Source organism: Nuphar pumila, chromosome 9 (genome assembly GCF_984573655.1).
Source record: "Nuphar pumila chromosome 9, dmNupPumi1.hap1.1, whole genome shotgun sequence".
Classification (NCBI taxonomy): domain Eukaryota; kingdom Viridiplantae; phylum Streptophyta; class Magnoliopsida; order Nymphaeales; family Nymphaeaceae; genus Nuphar; species Nuphar pumila.
This window is the reverse complement of record NC_143257.1, coordinates 121,190,927-121,210,934: the sequence shown is the minus strand read 5'-3', so window position 1 is coordinate 121,210,934 and position 20,008 is coordinate 121,190,927. Positions and strand designations below refer to the sequence as shown.

At 36.3% G+C, this 20,008-nt stretch overlaps 1 protein-coding gene and 1 pseudogene across 2 annotated transcripts; one reads left to right on the top strand and one right to left on the bottom strand.

Annotated features, from left to right (window-relative positions):
- The first annotated feature begins 777 nt into the window (after nt 1-777).
- Nucleotides 778-14,896, top strand: LOC149829137 (uncharacterized). The gene is made up of 9 exons (XM_090017917.1): nt 778-1,262; nt 7,515-7,781; nt 8,907-9,033; nt 9,679-9,740; nt 9,879-10,106; nt 10,742-10,863; nt 10,944-11,082; nt 13,827-13,949; nt 14,608-14,896. The coding sequence occupies exons 1-9, from the start codon at nt 858-860 to the stop codon at nt 14,629-14,631; spliced, it is 1,497 nt and encodes a 498-aa protein (XP_089874043.1). The 5' UTR covers nt 778-857; the 3' UTR covers nt 14,632-14,896.
- A 2,534-nt stretch (nt 14,897-17,430) lies between these two features.
- LOC149829136 (PRA1 family protein F2 pseudogene) lies at nt 17,431-18,715 on the bottom strand (annotated as a pseudogene). Its single transcript, XR_016434170.1, has 2 exons — nt 18,103-18,715; nt 17,431-17,567 (listed from the first exon to the last, which is right to left on the bottom strand). The product of XR_016434170.1 is annotated as a PRA1 family protein F2 pseudogene (transcript).
- Nucleotides 18,716-20,008: the final 1,293 nt, after the last annotated feature.

The following is a 20,008-nucleotide window of genomic DNA, read 5'->3' as shown; positions in this document are numbered from 1 at the left end:
CAGGGTCTAAGAGTCACTCGAATATAAGTAGAAATATGAGAACTATTGGGTGAATTGGTTATTTTTAATATTTTTTTTTTTCAAATCCAACCATGTAGATATGTTCATCAGAGTGAATTTGCTAAGAATCTATTGTTGGGCATGTATTCTCAATGAAAAATAGAATTCTTAGATGCTTGAATATTTAAAAGATTGGGTGGTTGATTTTAAAGCCCTAAAAAAATCTTATTTATGCATCATAATCCCCATGATTCAAGATCTGGTTCTTGTAAAACCAAGCATATAGATCACATCCGCACAGTTGGATTTAAGAAAAAATAAAAAAAATTAATAAAATTTAGTGGTACACGGTAATTCTTATGTTCTAGTGACCCGTACCAGTAATATCCAAACTTATGTGAATCTTGCTTTGCAAAATTAGACGGGACATATACACATCTAAATTTAGTGCTCACCAATCACCATACAGATAAATGGATCAACATCTAAATTTACCTAAGCCCAATCCAGATCCACTGCCAAGTCTAATTTCTTTTAACCCTTCAAAATTATGCCACATGGACACGAGACACGTCATTATTCGTGTAGTGTTCATTTAAAAAGAAAACGTACAAGTGACACGACACGAAAGGAAGTTGCGGTGTCCCTGTGACATGCCTTCCACCATCCGAGGGACAGGATAAGATGCTAAAGCACGCAGGATCGGTGCAACGCAATGACTACTCCTCTGCTTTGCGTGCTACATAAACACACACACACACACTCCTCTTCCCTCCATTTTCTTTCAATCGTTCTCTATTCCTCTTCCCTCCATTCTCTTTCAATCATTCTTTCTTTCTCTTCCCTCCAGTCTCCAAATGATAGCAATAACTCTGAATCCCACCATCATCAAGCTTAGACACCCACAAAACCCCTTCAAACCCGCAAAATTTAGGTACCCAATTGCTCCATTCATCTGCAAGGCTGAACCAAGCAAGGGGAGGAAGAACAGTGACGCCAACAACAGAGGAGGCCCAATAGAAGATAACCCGCAATCTGGAAATGGAAGCAGACCCACCACCAGAAAGAGCAAGGGGAAGAAGCGCTCGTATGGCTCCTCCAGGCGGTCAATCCTCAAGAAATCCTTTGCTCAAGAGCAGATAGTCTTCGCGTCACCAATTTCAGACGACCCCGTCGTCGCCATCATCGGCGGCGGGATCTCCGGCCTCGTCTGCGCGGTTGCTCTGGAGAAGAGGGGAATTCGGTCGACTGTCTTTGATACGGTTGGTTCCTTTCTTCTGTTTCTCTTTTTTCTTTTGCCCACGTATTCTTTTTTTCTTCAAATTCTGGTTTTCTGGTGCTTTGGTTGATCGATTCATCGAAAATACCAAGTTGGGTATCCGTAGAATTTATTCTTGAGGTGTTTCTGTTAGAGATTGATGGGTCCGGCGTTCTTGAATTCGTGGGTAGTTCATAAATTCATAATGTAGGCATGATTTTTAAGAATGATTTGAATATACATAGACATATTGATTGAGGTCCGGGCGGGGTTAAACTTACCGTTTAGACCATGCTTTTACAGAATGCTAATATTCTGCAAGGAGGTCTTTTTTTTTATCATTATGATTTAGGAATGTAAATTATTACAGTCAGTGCATAGTTGAAGAGAAAGATTGATGGAGATTTGATGCAGGAGCATGTTAAAATATGTGTATTATCGTCATTTGTAATCTCGTATATATTTATATTCATATATATATATAGATATACATATACATATATATATATATATATATATGTATATGTATATCTATATATATATGAATATAAATATATATTCTTTATTCACCCAAAAGGGTATTTCTGTAAATTCCTGTTTTGCGCATATTCCACTTTGGAATATTGCTTGTAATTTTCTTTTTTTCTTTTTTTCTTTTTCTTCCTTTTCCCTTTTCATTTTCGGCTTTTGTGCCACATAGGGAGGCTCCCCAAAGAGTCGTTGGGGAGCCTCCAACGGTCACATATGTGACCGTTGGGGGCTCCCAACGACTCTCTTGGGAGCCCCCTTTGTGGCTCCTTTTCTTGCTTATAAATAGGGGCTCTCCCCTTTGTATTTTCATAATTCTTGAGGGAGCTTATGCTCCATTTGTAATGGGGTTTTTACCCCTTGTCCATTGTTTCTTCAATGATATGCAACTTATGACTTTATGTCATATTTTTCCCTTTTTATGGGTTTTATGGGTTAGCACATTATGTGCTTGTGTTGTTTTCCTTTAATGGGTATATTTGCACTTCACGTGCATATGTATGGGTTCATTATTGAACCCAATGTATTCCAACTCACTTTCTAACATGGTATCAGAGCAAGGTTGAGATCGAGTTGCTCTTTGGTGCATCGGGAAGCGTGATATTCAAGAATTTGTTAAAGAAAAATGGTGAAGTATTCATTTCTCTCTATTGTCTTTCTTATAGTTATTCGGTATGTATTCTATTTCTTTGAGTATTGTATGAAGAATGGAATATGTTCTTTTCTTTATGTGTGATTTTTGTATGTCTTTTTTGAGTTTCTTGCTACTCCATTGAATCGTTTTCGTATGTTTTTCTTTGAAAAACTTTAAATGATAACTTGTTTGGCGAAAAATTAGATATATGATTGCTCAAAACTTGCTTTAATGGGTCGGTAAAAATTTATGACCGTTGGAACTTTGAATTTACATTTTAAACCTAACCTTGTTTATGAAAATACCTTTATATGAATGTTTAGTCTTTAAAGAAAGGTATGTTAAGATTAAAATGCTTGTGAAATATAGTTTTTTGAAAAATGTTTGGCATATATGAAAAATTCCACATTATGTGTCCGTTTTATATGAGCAACATTTAATTAAGAAAGTTTTTTTTTAATACCGGTTGAATTAAGTTTTAAAATGGTCTTATGGAATATGGTGATTTTCTTTCCATCTTTACACTCTTAAGGATGTTTTCAACATTTAGAGAGTTCTCTCTCTTTTCAATAAGAAACATTTATATTTTTATGTTGTGATTGTCTCTTGTGGGTTTTGGTGTTTGCCCTTTTGTTTGTTCATTAGTGAATGTTGTAAGTGCTTAATGCACTCTTTTGCTTTTCCGCATATTTCATTACAAAAGTTATGGTCTTCACTAATGTTTATTGTGTACTTATTTCATTAGGAGTAGGTAATAATCTATTAAGTCATGTTTTTCGATAAAACTTAAGAGTGTTAAATTTTTCCTCAATAAATGTTTACTTTTTATTTAAGCCATAGTACAATCTTATTTATCATAAGGTTTTGTTAATGAATCTATTTTGTTGGGATTTCTTCCACTTTAATGGAGTTTTCTCCTTCTTTGGGAGTTGTATATGTTTGTTTGTTCAAACTCTCCTTAAGGAGCCTTTCGGTCCTTATAATCTTCTTGTGAGTATATACTCTTTTATGAAGATTTCATGATTGTTTATCATTTTTAAGTTGAAATAGTAGATTTCATAAGTTTTTCGAAATTCACCATCTTTATGAATGCCTATATTGGCCTAAGTTTGTTATTTTTGAACTTCACCAACTTCACCGTTTAATTGCACCTTATGTCTTTCATAGTTAAGGCTTGTTTGTTCCAAATCGGTTCATACACATGATGTTGCTTAATATTTCATGTTATGTTGCATAGTAAGCCTTTTTTGGTGTACAAGACTTCTTTTGAAGATTAAGCATAATTCGTGGTTATGCAAAATTGTTTTGATGGATTATATTGGACCTTTGATTCAATTTGTTAATCGGTCCTCTTTGTAAAAAATTTTTATTTGGAAAATGATTCCTTATTGTTTATTGCCCTTTTGTGGCATTTATGTTTGTCCATCACATGTTATTTAATGCATCATTTATTTGGCCTTAGTATTGTTATATTAGAGATGTTTGTCGAGGTGAGTTATGGGCACCTCGTGTTGTATCATTTTTAGATTGTCCACCTTCCATATTATAGATGGTTGTTAAGGTGAGTTATGGGCACCTTGGGACTCTAAAATGATTTGTTATTTGATCTCTAATTATGAGTGTGTCACTCATTTTTTCTTTTGTGCCATTGATATTATGGATGCTTCTATGTAAATGTGATGGACATATGGTATTTGAAACCTTAAATGTTTTAAGGTACTTTTAAAATCAAGATGTTTTGGGATTATAGCCCAACCTTTTATTTGTTTATGAATCTTATGAGTGCATTTGCACATTTGTGATTCCGTATGTTGTGCTCGTTGTGCACATGTGTTCTTGTGTTTTTTCACAAGTGTTCTTGGTGTGTATGTTCACACATTTGTTCTAAAGAATATTATTTTATCGGTTGTAGTATCTTGTTGAAGATACGTTTTACTTGCATCTATTCCAAAATGTTATTATGAGTATTCTTTTTTAAAAAGGAATATTGTTTCATTCGAGGTTTATTTTCATTACAAGTTTATTGCCTCAAAAGTCTTTTCCTTTTATGCCCATTATCTAAGTGTCATCATATGTAGACAAGAATTTTATTACACCTTCGTGTGTTTTTAGCCCTTTGTTGGCTTTTTGCTCTCTTGGTCTAGTAGCTGAACACATTTGACTTGAGTGTTTTTATATGTAGACAAGGCACGTTGATTCACACCATGGTGTGTGATTTTTAGCCTATGTTGGCGTTTGTGTTCTTGTTCTAGTCGCTTAGAAGTATGCCCATGGTTGGCTTATTTCACTCATTTCAAGTGCCATCTTATGTAGACAAGATATGCATTGTTTTTAGCCCATGGTTGGCTTATTACTCTTGTTCTAGTAGTTGAACATACTTGGTTTTAAGTGTATTTTTTACGTAGACAAGAGATACTTTTTAGTTCATGTTGGCATGTATTCTCTTGTTCTTGTCGTAAATGCACTTATTTCAAGTATTATTATATGTAGACAAGAGGTTCTTTTACACACCTTTGTGTGTGTCTTTGGCCTTTAATGGCTTTTATATTCTTGATCTAGTAGCTTATACACTTGATTTATGGGTCTTGGAAGACTAATGAGGTAGTTGTTTGTAATGGATGAACTATTGTTGAAATTTGCAAAATTTCATTCATGACTTGTGTTTTTTATGAATCATATTTTTGATATGCATATCAAGTTGATTTCTTAGCATTTAATCGATATATTAAGTGCTTATGGTTTTTGCCACCCTTATATGTAGAATGTGTTTTTTGTCAATTAAGTGTGACTTTTATAATCAATTTTAAAACCTTGTGAACTCTTGGGTTTATTTTGCCTAAAGTATGCTTGGAAACTTCGTTTCTCTTGTTTGGGACTTCATTACATGTTTGAAGCATGATCATTAATGAGTTCTTTGAGTATTAATTCATGATAAGTATATGCATATACTCTTTATGGCCTTTTTTGGGCTCTCATTCAATAAAGCATATGTATTTTATGCCTCTTCGTAGGCTTCTTGTGATATCCCTTCGTGGATCTTTTTGTTATTCCCCATTATGGGGTTATATTTGTCCAATGTTGGACCTTATGAATGCATTATGCATTCTTGCAATTTATTTTTGCATAATTTGCTTCCGCTCAGTTTGTTTTAACATGATGTATGATTTTGAAACTTTAAGTATCATTTCTGCATAATTTGCATAATTTCTAACATAGGTCATCCATAATTATGCTAGTTAGAAATGGTCCATTTGAGTAAAAGTGCAAAGATATGTTTTACTTGTTTCTTTGTTGATTCTCCACAGGATCGCTAAAGATGTGGAACATTAGATGCATCATGGATTCGATCGATGGGGAATTGGACTTGAAGACCTAGCTCAAACTGTCATGAAGATAGAGTTTTTCTTAAAGACTTTTGAAGAATTGGACTTCGTCTCAAGACTTCCTTTTGATTTTCCAAACTTTCGGGTTTTTCCTCGCAAAGTTTGAGGGGGATGTTAAAATATGTGTATTATCGTCATTTGTAATCTCGTATATATTTATATTCATATATATATAGATACATATACATATATATATATATGTATATGTATATCTATATATATATGAATATAAATATATATTCTTTATTCACCCAAAAGGGTATTTCTGTAAATTCCTGTTTTGCGCATATTCCACTTTGGAATATTGCTTGTAATTTTCCTTTTTTATTTTTCTTCCTTTTCCCTTTTCATTTTCGGCTTTTGTGCCACATAGGGAGGCTCCCCAAAGAGTCGTTGGGGAGCCTCCAACGGTCACATATGTGACCGTTGGGGGCTCCCAACGACTCTCTTGGGAGCCCCCTTTGTGGCTCCTTTTCTTGCTTATAAATAGGGGCTCTCCCCTTTGTATTTTCTTAATTCTTGAGGGAGCTTATGCTCCATTTGTAATGGGGTTTTTACCCCTTGTCCATTGTTTCTTCAATGATATGCAACTTATGACTTTATGTCATATTTTTCCCTTTTTATGGGTTTTATGGGTTAGCACATTATGTGCTTGTGTTGTTTCCCTTTAATGGGTATATTTGCACTTCACGTGCATATGTATGGGTTCATTATTGAACCCAATGTATTCCAACTCACTTTCTAACAGAGCAGAGCCTAGCGACCCGGGATTCATTGAATTTTTTTGGATCCATTTATTTTAGTTTGGATTTTTGTTATTTAGATATTTGTAATGGATATTCGGATCATTATATTTGATGCACATCTTTAGGATAATTTTTATCTTTTTTGGAAAGTTATCTTGGTAGGTAGTTTGTTTTGATCATGGTCACAAATCAAAATATGGCAAATTATTGTTTGCCATTCATATCGCATATCAGCTATATATATTGTTAATTTATCGTCAAACAAGTTGCTATTAAACATATAAAGAAAAAATCAATTTCTCACACTAAATCAGTGCATTAGCTATAATCTTTAATTATTATTGAAAATAAACAAATGAATGACATAAAATTGATTGTAATTACATGTTAACATAAGTTGTATGTTTGGATTCTTCAAACATACATGGTATGAAGAGAATCAAGAATGTGGATTGGGGAATCATGCTCTCTTATCTTTCTAAATCGAACCCCCCAAAAATCCTTAGTTTTGCTTATCTATGTCATTTGAAAGGTTAAATTTTCAAAAGAATAGAAAAATACAGGTAAAAAACTTGATTTTTTTCTCGTCATGCATTGTGATATATCACGGTACCTAGTTTGGCCTTTTTTTAAATATCTAAGATTTGGAATGACTAGTGATATATCGTGTTATATAGGTTATATAGCCGATACTGTGACAATGGTGAAGAGGGAAATCTTGTTTAAAAGGAGGAGAGATCTAGTTGTCAATTCAATTCTTGAGATGGGATAAATCCAGTTTATTTTGAATTTCCTACTCTTTTTTCTGATTTTCTAGATATTGGTAGATTTTCTTAGATAATTGATAGTGGTAGCTGTAGTTGGTAGTTTTTTCTCATAAATCTGGCGACTGGTTTATGTCAAGATTGATGAATATTTTATGTGAATGATAGTCTTTAACTATTTTAAGTTTGTAATGGTTTTAGGGAATGCATGGTTTAGGGGGGAGATTGGGGACCAGGGTAATTGATTCACAGCCTTTGGTATTCGATCATGCGGCACAGTTTTTCACTGTGAGTGATCCTCGTTTTAGAGAATTGGTGGATGATTGGCTAAAGAAAGGTCTGGTTCGTGAATGGAATGGACAGATTGGCGAACTAGAAGCTGGTCATTTTGTTCCTTATCCTTCCATTCCTGTCAAATATATTGGTGTCAATGGGATGCGCCCTCTTGCTGATTCAATTCTTTCTCAGGTTTGTTGTCATTCTGATGGTTCCTTATAAAGGTTGCTAATCTGTCTTGCTATTTAATGTGGTTTCTTGCTAGCGAAATGAAGCATCTGAATTTGGGAATTAGTCATTCAACAGTGAATGTAGTGGGTTTTCATGAAATTTCACTCTGTGTCTCTCTTGAGGGACTTTTTTTGTCAATTTTGGTAGCTCAGGAAAGCCCTAAAAATGAACAGAAGTTTCATTTATTTTAGGTCATAGTTACAAATGTGCCCAATGCTTTTGAAATACCAAGATTATCATGAGAATTTTATAGAAGTATTGTTAAAGTTATTTTAATATGATGTTTGGAAGTTACAACGATTTTTAGTATACCATGATAATACCATAAAATATCATGATATTTTCTTATCTTTTAAATTTCAAATTGTGTATTCATTTTTAATTGTTCTAGTTCTCTATCTTTTTACATCGTTACAAAGAAAAATTCAAAAAATATATATATTTTCTTTGATTTTCTTGTTTTCTTCAGTTTTTTTTATTATTAAAATTGATGAGGAATCAATTTCCTCCAGGACATAATGCTTTTTTACTATGATAAGAATATCAATTACCATATTTTATGCAGCAGGGTTTTCACATGCATGTGAGTCTTGGTTCCGAAAAGACATATGTACCTTGGCTCCTTGTGAGCTATGTCACATGGATAGTCCATTGTGACTGCCATTCCGTATCTCTTTATATACAAGTCATATTGGAAACTTTACAAAAATGTCCGAATCCCGTATCCACAGCCGTATCCATGTGACATAGCTTGTGAGGCATTTCAAAGAAGGTATGAGTCTCAACCTCATCTATGTGTTAAAACAAAAGCTTTTTGTCGAACTTGTGTTTATATTGGCATGAGTGGTTGTCACTGATTCATGTGCTTTGAACGTTAACATGATTAACATGATAAAATTGATACCGACTGCATTATTGTCAGCAATCTTTGAAATAGTTTGTTTGAGTCATTCTCTTCAGAGTATCTAGTAAAGCCTGTTTGGCAGAATCGTTACACAAAAAACATAAATTTTTTATAGCATCCATTGTCAAATCTAACAAATGGTCAGATTCTTCTGCTTAACCAAACTTTTAATGGTTGTGCAGAGTAGTGTAGTCAATGTGGTAAGGCCTTGCTGGATAAGCACATTGGAGCCATACAATGGAATGTGGCACCTAAGTGAGAATGGGAAACCAAGAGGCCAGTTTGATGCAATTGTCATTGCACATAATGGTAAGTCTGATTATAGCTTTTGATTTTTGAATCAAATACTTCAGTATGAGGTTCCTGCCATTCTGCAAAATATTAGAATTGCTGCACGGTGTCTTGTAAATTCTCTTATGTAATAAATACTTATTTGTTAATACTAATAAATCTAACATGTATTAAATCACTTGCAAGGGCATTTTTGTACCAAAATAGTTTTTTCTGTAATAATTTTTTGATAAATTTACATATTCCTGGCTAACCTTTGATAATTTCACATCAAGCTACCTATTTTCAGATATTTCATATGACCGCCTCACTTTTTGTAACCCACACCAAATACCTGCCTGAGTCATCCTCCATTGTGGAAATCATTAAAAGAAGTTTGCATTTACTCTTTTCCCTTTAACAGTGAAATAACTCTGATGATTTTCGTATAAATGGATTTACACTCATTTTAATGAAACTATTAGCATTTTGTTCTAATTATTCAAACCCATTTCTAAATGACCAAAATAGTCAAATTGACAAATTCATATATATTGTATTCTTTATTCTCTTTCTCTCTATTTTCCAGGTAATCTGAAGCAAATGCCTTGAAGTTTGTCTGTGGTTTGTCTTGTTCTTAGGACTTCCTTCATTTGATTGTTGCGCGTATGGTTCCTCCAACAGGGAAATGTGCAAACCGCTTGCTCTCTTTATCTGGGTTGCCTCTTATTGCAAAACAAATGAAGGTGAATGCAATTGTTGGTGCATTATTATGGTGTCCTTTTAGCAAGAAATGATCTTGAACTTTTTTTTCCACTTCAACTGCATTAGTTGATGCTTGGCAGGAATTTAAATAGCTGCAACTTGGTTTTATATGTTTGTAGAGTCTAGAGCTGAGTTCAATATGGGCTCTCCTTGCTGCATTTGAACACCCTTTGCCACTACAGAGTCATTTTGCTGTTCCATTTGAAGGGGCATTTGTTCCAGGAGTTGATGCACTTTCGTGGATGGCTAACAACACCAAGAAATTTTTCCCCTTGGAAAATCATGGGCCTCATTGTTGGACGTTTTTCAGCAGTGCTGCATATGCGAAGCGAAACAAAGTTCCGCAGGTCTGTGGGGTTATTGTTTGCTCCCCTTTTCTCTATCAAATAGATACCAACTGTTCCACTGACATTTATGTCTGTGTTTTATGCATAGTCACAAATATCATTCTTGGTTATATCTTGGCAAGGCAATTTCTCGCGATAATATAGGTTTATTTGATAAATCTTGGGAAAAACTCAGTGCTTAAGAATTTAAAAAAATATAAAAATAGCAGAAATAAGAACAAAAATAACGTTTAAATAATAAAATACACATATAACAAAAAAAGTAAAAAATATAAAAGAAAGAAGAAAAACATATTTATGCTATAGAAAATAAGTATTAAAAAAGTAAAAGTAAAAGTAACTGATAATATCACGACATATATAAAATTTTGATATTTTCAAAGTATTGCAAGATTTTGGCTCTACTATCTTTTTAGGAATTTACAGCGATATTATCGCGATGGTTTTATGATAATTGTACAGAAGCAACTGGGATAAGTGCAAAATCATCTCTGGTGTTTTGTATATCTAAGCATAGTATGACTAGGGGAAAATCTTGTCTTATTTTATTATTCTCCTTTCAATCAGTAACCTGAGAAGTATCATACATTGAAAATTTGTCTAAATATGTTGGCTTTATTTCTTGTTATGACCAGGAAAATATTCCAAATGTCACAGTAGAGAAAGTTAAAAAGGAGATGCTTCAAGGGGTGGAGATTGCACTAGGATTGCCTACGGGCTCCCTTCCACAACCCATTTACACACGTGTTCAACTATGGCAAGTTTTGACCATTCATGTTTGGCTTTTCAGTATAGTCAACGTAATTCAATAACTTCCTGTGCGCTGGCATTTTACAGGGGTGCAGCTCTTCCAACTAACACTCCTGGGTTGCCTTGCATCTTTGATCCTCATGGACGGGCAGGCATATGTGGTGATTGGCTTCTGGGATCCAGTGTAGAGGCAGCATCATTGAGTGGCATGTCTCTTGCAAATCATGTAAGTCTCATTTTCTCCATGGACATAATTGAATACCTGAATGAAATTTATGAAGCATTTTATGGAAATTTACATGTGTTCTTATACTGAAATCTGACTTGAAGACTTTCAATTATTTGGAATTGAAGTGGTCAATTGCCTCTTTTTTCCTAAATAGCAAACTTCATCTTATTTCAGATTTCTCAGAATCTTATAATTACTGGAAGGAAACCTTATGTTGGTCATGAGATGGCTTTATTTTCCTAAAAGGTGTCTGATTTGATATAATTACTGTCACAATGTTTTAGCAGCTTTTCCTGAGTATATTTCAGACTCTTTTCCCTGTATCAGTGTTTCCTTGTGGTTACGTGATTACATGTTCTGAAGTCTTCATCCATGATATCTTGTTTGTTATAAATTGGAGCCAGTGCTGCATTTTGAATGTGTTGGATGTCAAGTCTGACTCACACAATCAAAATGTTGAGCAGACTTGTAGAAGCTAAAATAATTAGAGTCCATGTTAGATCTGGTCAAATAACAGATAAAATTATTTGTATTCCAGATGATTTAAATTGGTGCTACTAGGGGTGCACACGAGCTGGGCTCGAGCCGAGCTCAGGCTCAAAAAGCTCAGCTCGAATCTAGCCGAGCTTCAAAGGCTGTGTACAAACTTGGCATGAGTTCAAGATCGGGCATGGCTTGGCTCAGCTCAGCTCGAGCCGCACTAACTTGCATTTAAAAAAAAGAAATTATTGTGTACGAGGCGGGATTTGAACCCAAGAGATTGCACATGCACGGAAAACACGTTACCCACTTAGCTAAAGGAAAGTTTTATGAATAATAGTCAGCAAAAATACTACATATCCTAAAAGTAGTCCCCATTATGTCTCTATTAGCTGAGCTTAATCGGGCTAATCGAGCTTCTCAAGCTCAAACGCCTGATCAAGCTCGGCTAGTTTAATTACTCAGACGAGCTCGAGTTGAGCCTGAGCTGGGCTTGAGCTAGCTCAGCTCGTTGTGCAGCCCTAGGTGCTACTGAGGTTTTAGAAAAGGTAGTTCATATTGTGTAACAGAAGCCATACAAGATGCACAGTTTCACTATGTTTGGGACCATTTATCTTCCTGAACACTATATAGACAGACCTTTCAAGGTTATGGATGAACTTTTATGAGTGACACATGAACTTGATGCTACCATGCTCGAGACTTTTGTGTAAGGACTATGACATGTATCTCAAAGAGCATTTAACGAGCAAACATTGACTATTCTTATTTGAAACCCTTATTTGTCTTAAGAAAATATCCTTCCAGAACCATCGTGTGCTGCCTAAATCCAAGGAAATCTCCCCATGGGACAGTGTTCATTACCAAGGCTGCCATGAAATTTTTTGGGGAGATTTTCAGAATTTTCATTTTTCTCTTTTTTATGGAAAATCTAAGCAAAATTAAACAAATTTAAAATTTTAAAATATAGAAAAGAAAAGAATAAGAAATTTGTGAAAAGATCAAATAAAAGTTTTAATAAAAACATGACAATAAATTTTTGATATATTCTTTAAATGATAAATTTGTGATATTTGTGAGCAGCGTACTGCAATTTTGTTAGCATTTTTAACTTGCATCAAATTTCCTGGAAGATTGATTTTCAGTATTTTTCATCACGGTATAATGATTATCAGGCCAAGGATTTGCAGTCCCTCATGTTATAAGCCCTCAGGTCTCCTAGCATGTGAAAGTATTTGTCTGCTGACATTCTTTTTCCTTTCTAGCATCCAGACTTGGCTTTGTCACTCCTTCAGGAGTGTCAATCATGATGGATTGTTTCTCAAACTTGTTTTGGAGGTCCTGCATTTGGTAATTTATGACTGATGAGTGGTGCAGATAAACATAATTAACAGAAGTCTGAACTTCTTGTTGATTAAGGAGTACACATACCCATAAAATCATTGTAATGGCAATAATCAATTATTTGCTCAAATGCTGATGCAACTGAAAAACTTAATTCTAACAGTTAATTAAGAGAAATCTCGTACCAAGTTCCAATCTTATCTTGTATGTGAATAACTGTTCATACCTTGCTCTGCTATTTTTAATCATATGAAGTTGGATCTACTAAATGCATTGTAGTTGAAAAGGCTGTCATCTAAAATATTAAGGAATGGAAAACCAAGTAGGTCATAGCAACAGCAAGACACAAATCAGGATATGGTATTTCAAAACAAAATAATCAGGGAAATGATGGAACAAATAGACAAATTTTATGAAAGATTTTAACATTCCTCTCATACGTGTGCTTAGTAGCTATCCTCTTACAGATCAATCAAACTGGGATTGAGGCTGAAGAGATCAGACTGCAAATTATTCACATCTGACACTTTGTAAATTGTCTTGGATTTCAGTAAACGTCATCAATGGCTGTAGAGTGTAGATCAATTCTCATTTACCCATGAGGCCTTTTCTTTTCTAAAATTTTGAAGCTTGAAATCCCATTCTCTGGTGTGTGGCCTCTAGCTTGTCTCTTGTATATTTATTTTCCAAAATGCAGTTACAAAGAAGATCTGCAAAGGAGAAAATTTCATATTTTTTTATGTTATTGCAATAGGATAGTCTTAAAAAAACTGGACATCCTGAGCCAGCAGAATTTGTGTTCAATTTTCATTATTTGGTAATTTTGTTTAATTCTATTGAATTGCCAAATCGCATGGAAGCAAAGAGAATGCATCTTTGGTAAAGATCTGATGAACTGATGATTGCATGTTTTGCAGATTGCTGATTACATGCACAGCGGTGGAGCGCAGCCAGATGACTTTGCTGTTGGTCTACATGACGAGTTTCAGCCTATCAAGGGGCATGATATAGGGCAGTTTCCTGGTTTGGAATCAGAAGAGGTATTTTATAATCAGGCACTCGCCATCCTTGAGCTTTGTTAGGATTGGAATTTTTTTCAAATGATATGGAACCTCAGTTACCATGTAGATAATAATTATATCAGTTATGCATGGCTGTAAACGGGTCACTGTAAGTGGGCATCTAGCTTCCACTCATCCCCTATGCCATTCCCATTATCACACCCTTCCTAAGATCTCATTGATGCAAGTTATTTTTTTCAAACCTTCAGCATGGTTAATTTGATAGGTATCAACCCTTGGATTACAATTTTTTTGACAAAAAAGATGGTTTTTTAAGTCAACAAATGTTGGCATTTTATCGCTGTTTATTTTTGGATTGCCAGAAAATCCTACACACTGGTCAGATTTTGGTGATTCAAATGCTGATATTCACTAAATGAACCATGCAGATCACATCTATAGGAACGACTTGCATCGATAAGATCCCAAGATGGGGTATGAAGATAGGGATGACATAGGGGATGGGTGGAACCGAGTTGGTAAATAGGCACCCATCGTATTTCTACCACTAGGGAGTTGTAGAGAAGCTTTTGGCAGAAAATTAAAGTTCTGTTTTCAAAGGCCAAATGTTTGCACTCGGATAAACATATTATGAGCTTCTTGACCATTATTTGACAAAATGATTCCTTTGTGCCAGATTCCAGCAGTGTTGCCCATGTAGTTAAAAACCAACTATCAAAGATCAGAGCATTTGGCCAAAGACTAAAGCTAGCCACACGAAGCTGGGTTGGCATTCTGCTGCAGTTTATGCACTCATTTTGCTACTGGTATTTGAAATTCTGGGCCTTTTGCTAGCAGGCCAACTCCTCGGTTGGGCATTATCTATTACAAATTGACAATTTCTGTAGGATGAAGAGACCATTTGGTTTACCTAGTGGGTTTGTCAATAATCAGCATGAGATTGGACATGGAAACCTTCTCTCTCTCTCTCTCTCTCTCTCTCTCTCTCTCTCTCTCTCTCTCTCTCTCTCGTGTGTGAGTGGGTCTATCCTTAAGCAAGCCCGGAATGGAAGATATTTTTGCTTAAGATCGTTTTATAGATGCTTGATTACAAGAAAACATGATTTGGAATGAATTATTTGAACAAAAATCTGATTGCAATTTGTAGATTTCTTAAAAATGTATCTGGGAAAAAAAAACTGGTACAGTGCACGTTTTCCTCCAAAACAACTATAGAGATCACACTTGTACGATCTGATGCAGTAAAACTAATAGGGTTCATTCTAGTCCATTCATACCTCATTGACAAGCTACTTGAGCTATTTAGGCCTTTCTGAAGCACAACCAAGATGATGGATCTGTAGCTCTTCGGAAGGAAAAGATATTTGCAATTTAGCATTGAATTGAGATGGAAACACCATTTACATATATTACCAAAATATGGTTTTCCCAAAATGTGGTGTTAGGGATGGAGTTGCCCAAAACATCACCTTGTGAATGTTGGGGATGTTGACTCCGATCCAAACATAGTGTTTTGCCAACACCACTGCTCTCAAACAGCAAAGATGTTGCGGGGAACCGCAATGCACTGCTCCAAAACAGCAGAGGGTGTTGGAGAAGCTGCAATGCACCTCCAATGCCCTTCAGATTCAGGATCACCCAACTATCTCCAATGCCAAGCAACCAAACAGAGACCAAGATAAGAATTAAGAAAAGAGTTAAAGGTTTTGTGAACGTTTGCGTGCTTGTGATTCTACAAGAGATGGCACCAATGGGGCCCGTTGCAATAATATCAGAGGACCTACAAGCATTGGCATAGCATATCAACAATATAATAGAGCTGCTAAGCTGTTCCAGGGAAAGAGGAAAGCCTGTATCAGACATAAACAGAAGTGGAAATGAATATCTGGTGCTAGAAGACACTGGCCAACTCAGCTACTACTGTATGGCAACAACTACATCTTACGGTAAAGTCCCACTGACAGCCATCAAAGAACCCCATCAGAAGACCAAAACTCTTATGTGAAGGCATGTGTGCCCCATGCTATCTAGAAATTCATCAAATTGGCGGAACAAAGAACATCCTCCAAAAGGATAATACCACTATTCCCATGTGAACATACAGAAAACACCAATAATAGTGGCCAGTCCTCTAATGAGAAATTTGAGGACAATATCATGCCCTGCAGACGCTCCAATACAGCTCATCTCCGGCTGCATCCCCATTCTTACAAGATTTAAAGGATGAAATTAAGAACATAAATCAAAGAGAAGGATTTTTGCAGCCAAATTGATCCCTAGAACTGTCAAGTTCTTGAAAATAAAAGCTGTTACTTTGACTAGGTTTGTTTCAGAAACTCCTAAACGATGCACTCTCACAATGTTGTGCCACTAAGGCAAATCTCTTGATCACCACCACAAAAAGTTCTGAAATATATCAAGAGTCAATGCAGCAGACTACAGAAAAATTGAATCTTGAAATAATTCCTACAGTGGCACACCATATTGCTGTTTTAGGTAATCCAAAGTGCAGGATTTCTTGGGAGGTGCAATGATCATAACTGTTTGATTCTGAATTAGAAGCAGAACTCCAGAACCTGAACTAGGGAAAAGAAAAGGTGTGGTTGTATATATTTTACAACAGATGAACAACGTTGAAAGGAACGCCCAAGACCATAACAAGAATATCATGTGATTATAGTGTATGAATGAATCTTTCTCAGGTTTGGTACGTGTACTATGATAGTGCATCTCATGTTCTCTCATGCATGTGGCCATAACCTATAATGTCATAACTGATATTTCAACTTTAAACCGCCGAACCTGCATTGAGTACTTCACTTCCATATCCTTTCTCGGACTCAATGCGCTGCTCACACATCTATCAGACTCTCCCAAACTGACTAGCCATCTAGCTCATACAGCTTACCTGGTTTATACACTTTTCCTTTGCCAATACTTGCCTTTGAACTATACCTTGGAAACATCCACATAATGATTAAATATTTATCTTGAAAGTTCAAAAAATAATTCATCCATTAATCAATAGGTATATGAGTATTGTTGTGCTCAAAGTTAGATTCACATTAATTTCTAAACATTTCCTTTGTAGCAGAATTACCCCACTTACATGATTGTGTTGCACAGCAATCTCATTAATGTCTAAATATCATTTCCTGAGTAGCAGAATTACTCATGTACACGATTGTGTTGTACAGGAATCTCCTGTAAAGACCACATGTGGAGCTTAATTTCCGGCTTGCAACATAGACTTTCATCCATTATCTTTCAAATTACATTTCCTTCTCACAACAAAGTTACTGCAATTCAAATACTAGCTAAAATTTATGTCAAAATACATACACTCCGTTTGGTTCTTGGAATTATTTCTATAATATCATTTCCTTCATATCTGTTGCTGATTCACTCCAAACTTTTTTCAACCTATTCCTCTTGACAACGCTGGAAATTGAAGACATCAAAGGATGATGGAAGGTATAGACATGGGGGACAATGTTTTCAAGGCACACGAAAACTCCAAAGCAGAAATTGTTTTCCACAACATCGCAAGGAGGACTTGATCCACATTCCAGTACATCATGTTTCCTGGTACCAAACAGAGGCATATGCAGCAGCATGAAGTGATCGGCATTCAACCTACAAAATCACCAAGTTCAAGTGAAAATTTGGACCTCGAACAAATCCAGGAAGCCTGTTAGTGGAAGAACCCAGGTGATAAACTGTCAAAATAACTCGATCTAGTGAAGCCATATTGTATACTTCACGAGAAAGAGCGATTTTCGCCACATCAAGTACCGGATAAACCAGCTTTGCGTAAAACCATAATGATAAAGGCAACAAAAAATCAGGACCAAGGGAGATGATAGTTAAATAAAGGACCAGAGTGTACAAGAGAGAATGGAAAAAAGAAATACATGTATTTTCTTTCAAAATCCAACAAGAACCTTCTTTCATGTATAATTCACGCATATACATGACTGCGCCCAAAGAAAAAAATACAATGCCAACTGAATTCTACAATGGATCCCAAAACTGTCAAAAAGAAAATAGAAGCACCAACGAAAGAGGGAAAGGAAGACACGATTTGCAATCTAAACTGATTCAGTTACCCAAAAGGTAAGAATTTTTAGAATGGAAGATGGGGGAAAGAAAAAAGAAAAAAAAAGGTCACCTCTCGCGTTCAGACTTCAAACTCTACTGTAAGAATCCATCGAGCACCCAACCACCGAAAATAACCCTCCCTCTGCGGCCTCCTGCTCGTCGAGAAACAGGTCATCCGTGGACCTAAACGCCGCGTGTATCAGAACGATCGCGGCCCCGATGAGGAGGGAGACGAGCACGTTCAAGGTGACGTGCGTCAACAGAAGCGCAACGATCGTCACGACGGCGAGCACGGCGAGCACCAGGCGATCGTCCATGGTCCGGCCGAGGATCACGAGCGGCTCGTCGCGGAAGAAGTAGAGCAAGAACCAGACGATGAAGACGACGATGAACACGATGAGGGAGATCGGGTGCCAGAGGAGGCTGAGGAAGAGGATGAGGAGGACGACCATGGCGTAGTTGACGCGGAAGTAGGCGAGGTTCTGTCGGATCCGGACGAGCGACTCGCCGAAGCTCAGCGGGCGAGAGAAGGCCGCCGGATTCGCGAGCTCGCGCCAGGGTTTCCGGGTAGCGATGGCCGATTTTCCCCTCTCTTTGGCCCGAGAGATGAAGTCCGCAGCCGCCGCAGCGGCGGCGGCGGAGGGATCGGAGGACGCCGGAAGTGTGCCGTACTGTGAGGCCATCGGCAAGAGAGTAGAGGCTAGGGTTTGAGTTTCCGGCAGATTTTAAGGAGAACGATATGTTTACCGGCCAATGGAGAAACACTATCGGTGGTTTTTCGGCGATCGGAGGGAATTTTCCGGCAAGACGACGGAAAGAGCGGCGATGATTCACGAGAGAATCAACGACAACAGAGGCGGGAAAAGGGCCGAAATATAAGGCTTATATAAGAAGCATTTTATGGAATTGTCATTACATTTGGACAAAATTACGAAAGTAGAACTGCCTGAATGGGTTCATAATTAAGGGTGTCAACGGGTCGGGTTTGGTTCGGACCCAGGTGGAATCAGACTTGGACCAGATTTATGAGTATGGTATCGGGTCTAGACCCGAGTTTAATCGGGTCTATTATAAGAGAAATCATACCCAGATCTGATAAAAACAACATCAACCAGACCCAGACTATACCCGGTAAAATAATATTTTTTATCTTTTTTACGTTGAAAATTTATGAGTCTTAATCGGAACTCAGGTCGGGTTTGGGTCTAGTATAAAATTTTGCAAACTATACCTGAGTCCATGTATTAATCGGACCTTCGGGTTTTATTAGGGTTTTATCAAGTCTTATTATTTGTCATCATACCGGAACCCTATAGGGTTTCCTCTAGGTCGGATTCAGGTTGGGACCGGGTAAACCTGACTAGTTGACACCCCTACTCATAATAATGGGTGCACGATGAGCCAAGTAGTTCAAGCTCGGTTAGGTCAAAGTTTGTCTGCAGTTCATTTGAAATTGAGCGGAGATCTTGCTTCCAATATAAGCTGGATTAGGTAAAAGAGTCCGAGCTCAAACACCAATTTACACTCGCTAAGGATCCATTAAGCTTGTTTATTCTATATTTTACATATATGGTTGATGTATAATCATAGTCACAAATCTTGTTATTGGGATCAATTGAGGCTTGGTAGGAGCTGTCAATGCACGTATCCTTGTGGTAGGATGTTGCAGGTTCAAAACCCAGTGGTACCTTGAATAATAACTGGTGGGGTCTGCCTAACCCCATCTTGGCTTTCAAAAAAAATTCTTGTTATTGGGATTTTCTTAGCAAATAAAAGTCTCGCTTTAAATTAAGAAATTGATTTTTTTTCAAAAAAATCTAGAAAAAAATATTGGTATATTTAAATTTTAAATTATATAAAAACATACAAATATCACATTAGTAGCATTATAACGTTGGGATAAAATATTTTCAAAATAAGAGATCTTTTGATTTTTTCAAGATTGTATTGGTTATTGAAAATCTCACTGTAAAAAT

Coding starts and splice junctions, on each gene's coding strand:
- LOC149829137 (XM_090017917.1), top strand. CDS start 858: ATGATAGCAATAACTCTGAATCCCACCATCATCAAGCTTAGACACCCA. Junction 9,741..9,878: donor TTATTGCAAAACAAATGAAG/GTGAATGCAATT, acceptor ATATGTTTGTAG/AGTCTAGAGCTGAGTTCAAT. Junction 10,864..10,943: donor TACACACGTGTTCAACTATG/GCAAGTTTTGAC, acceptor GGCATTTTACAG/GGGTGCAGCTCTTCCAACTA.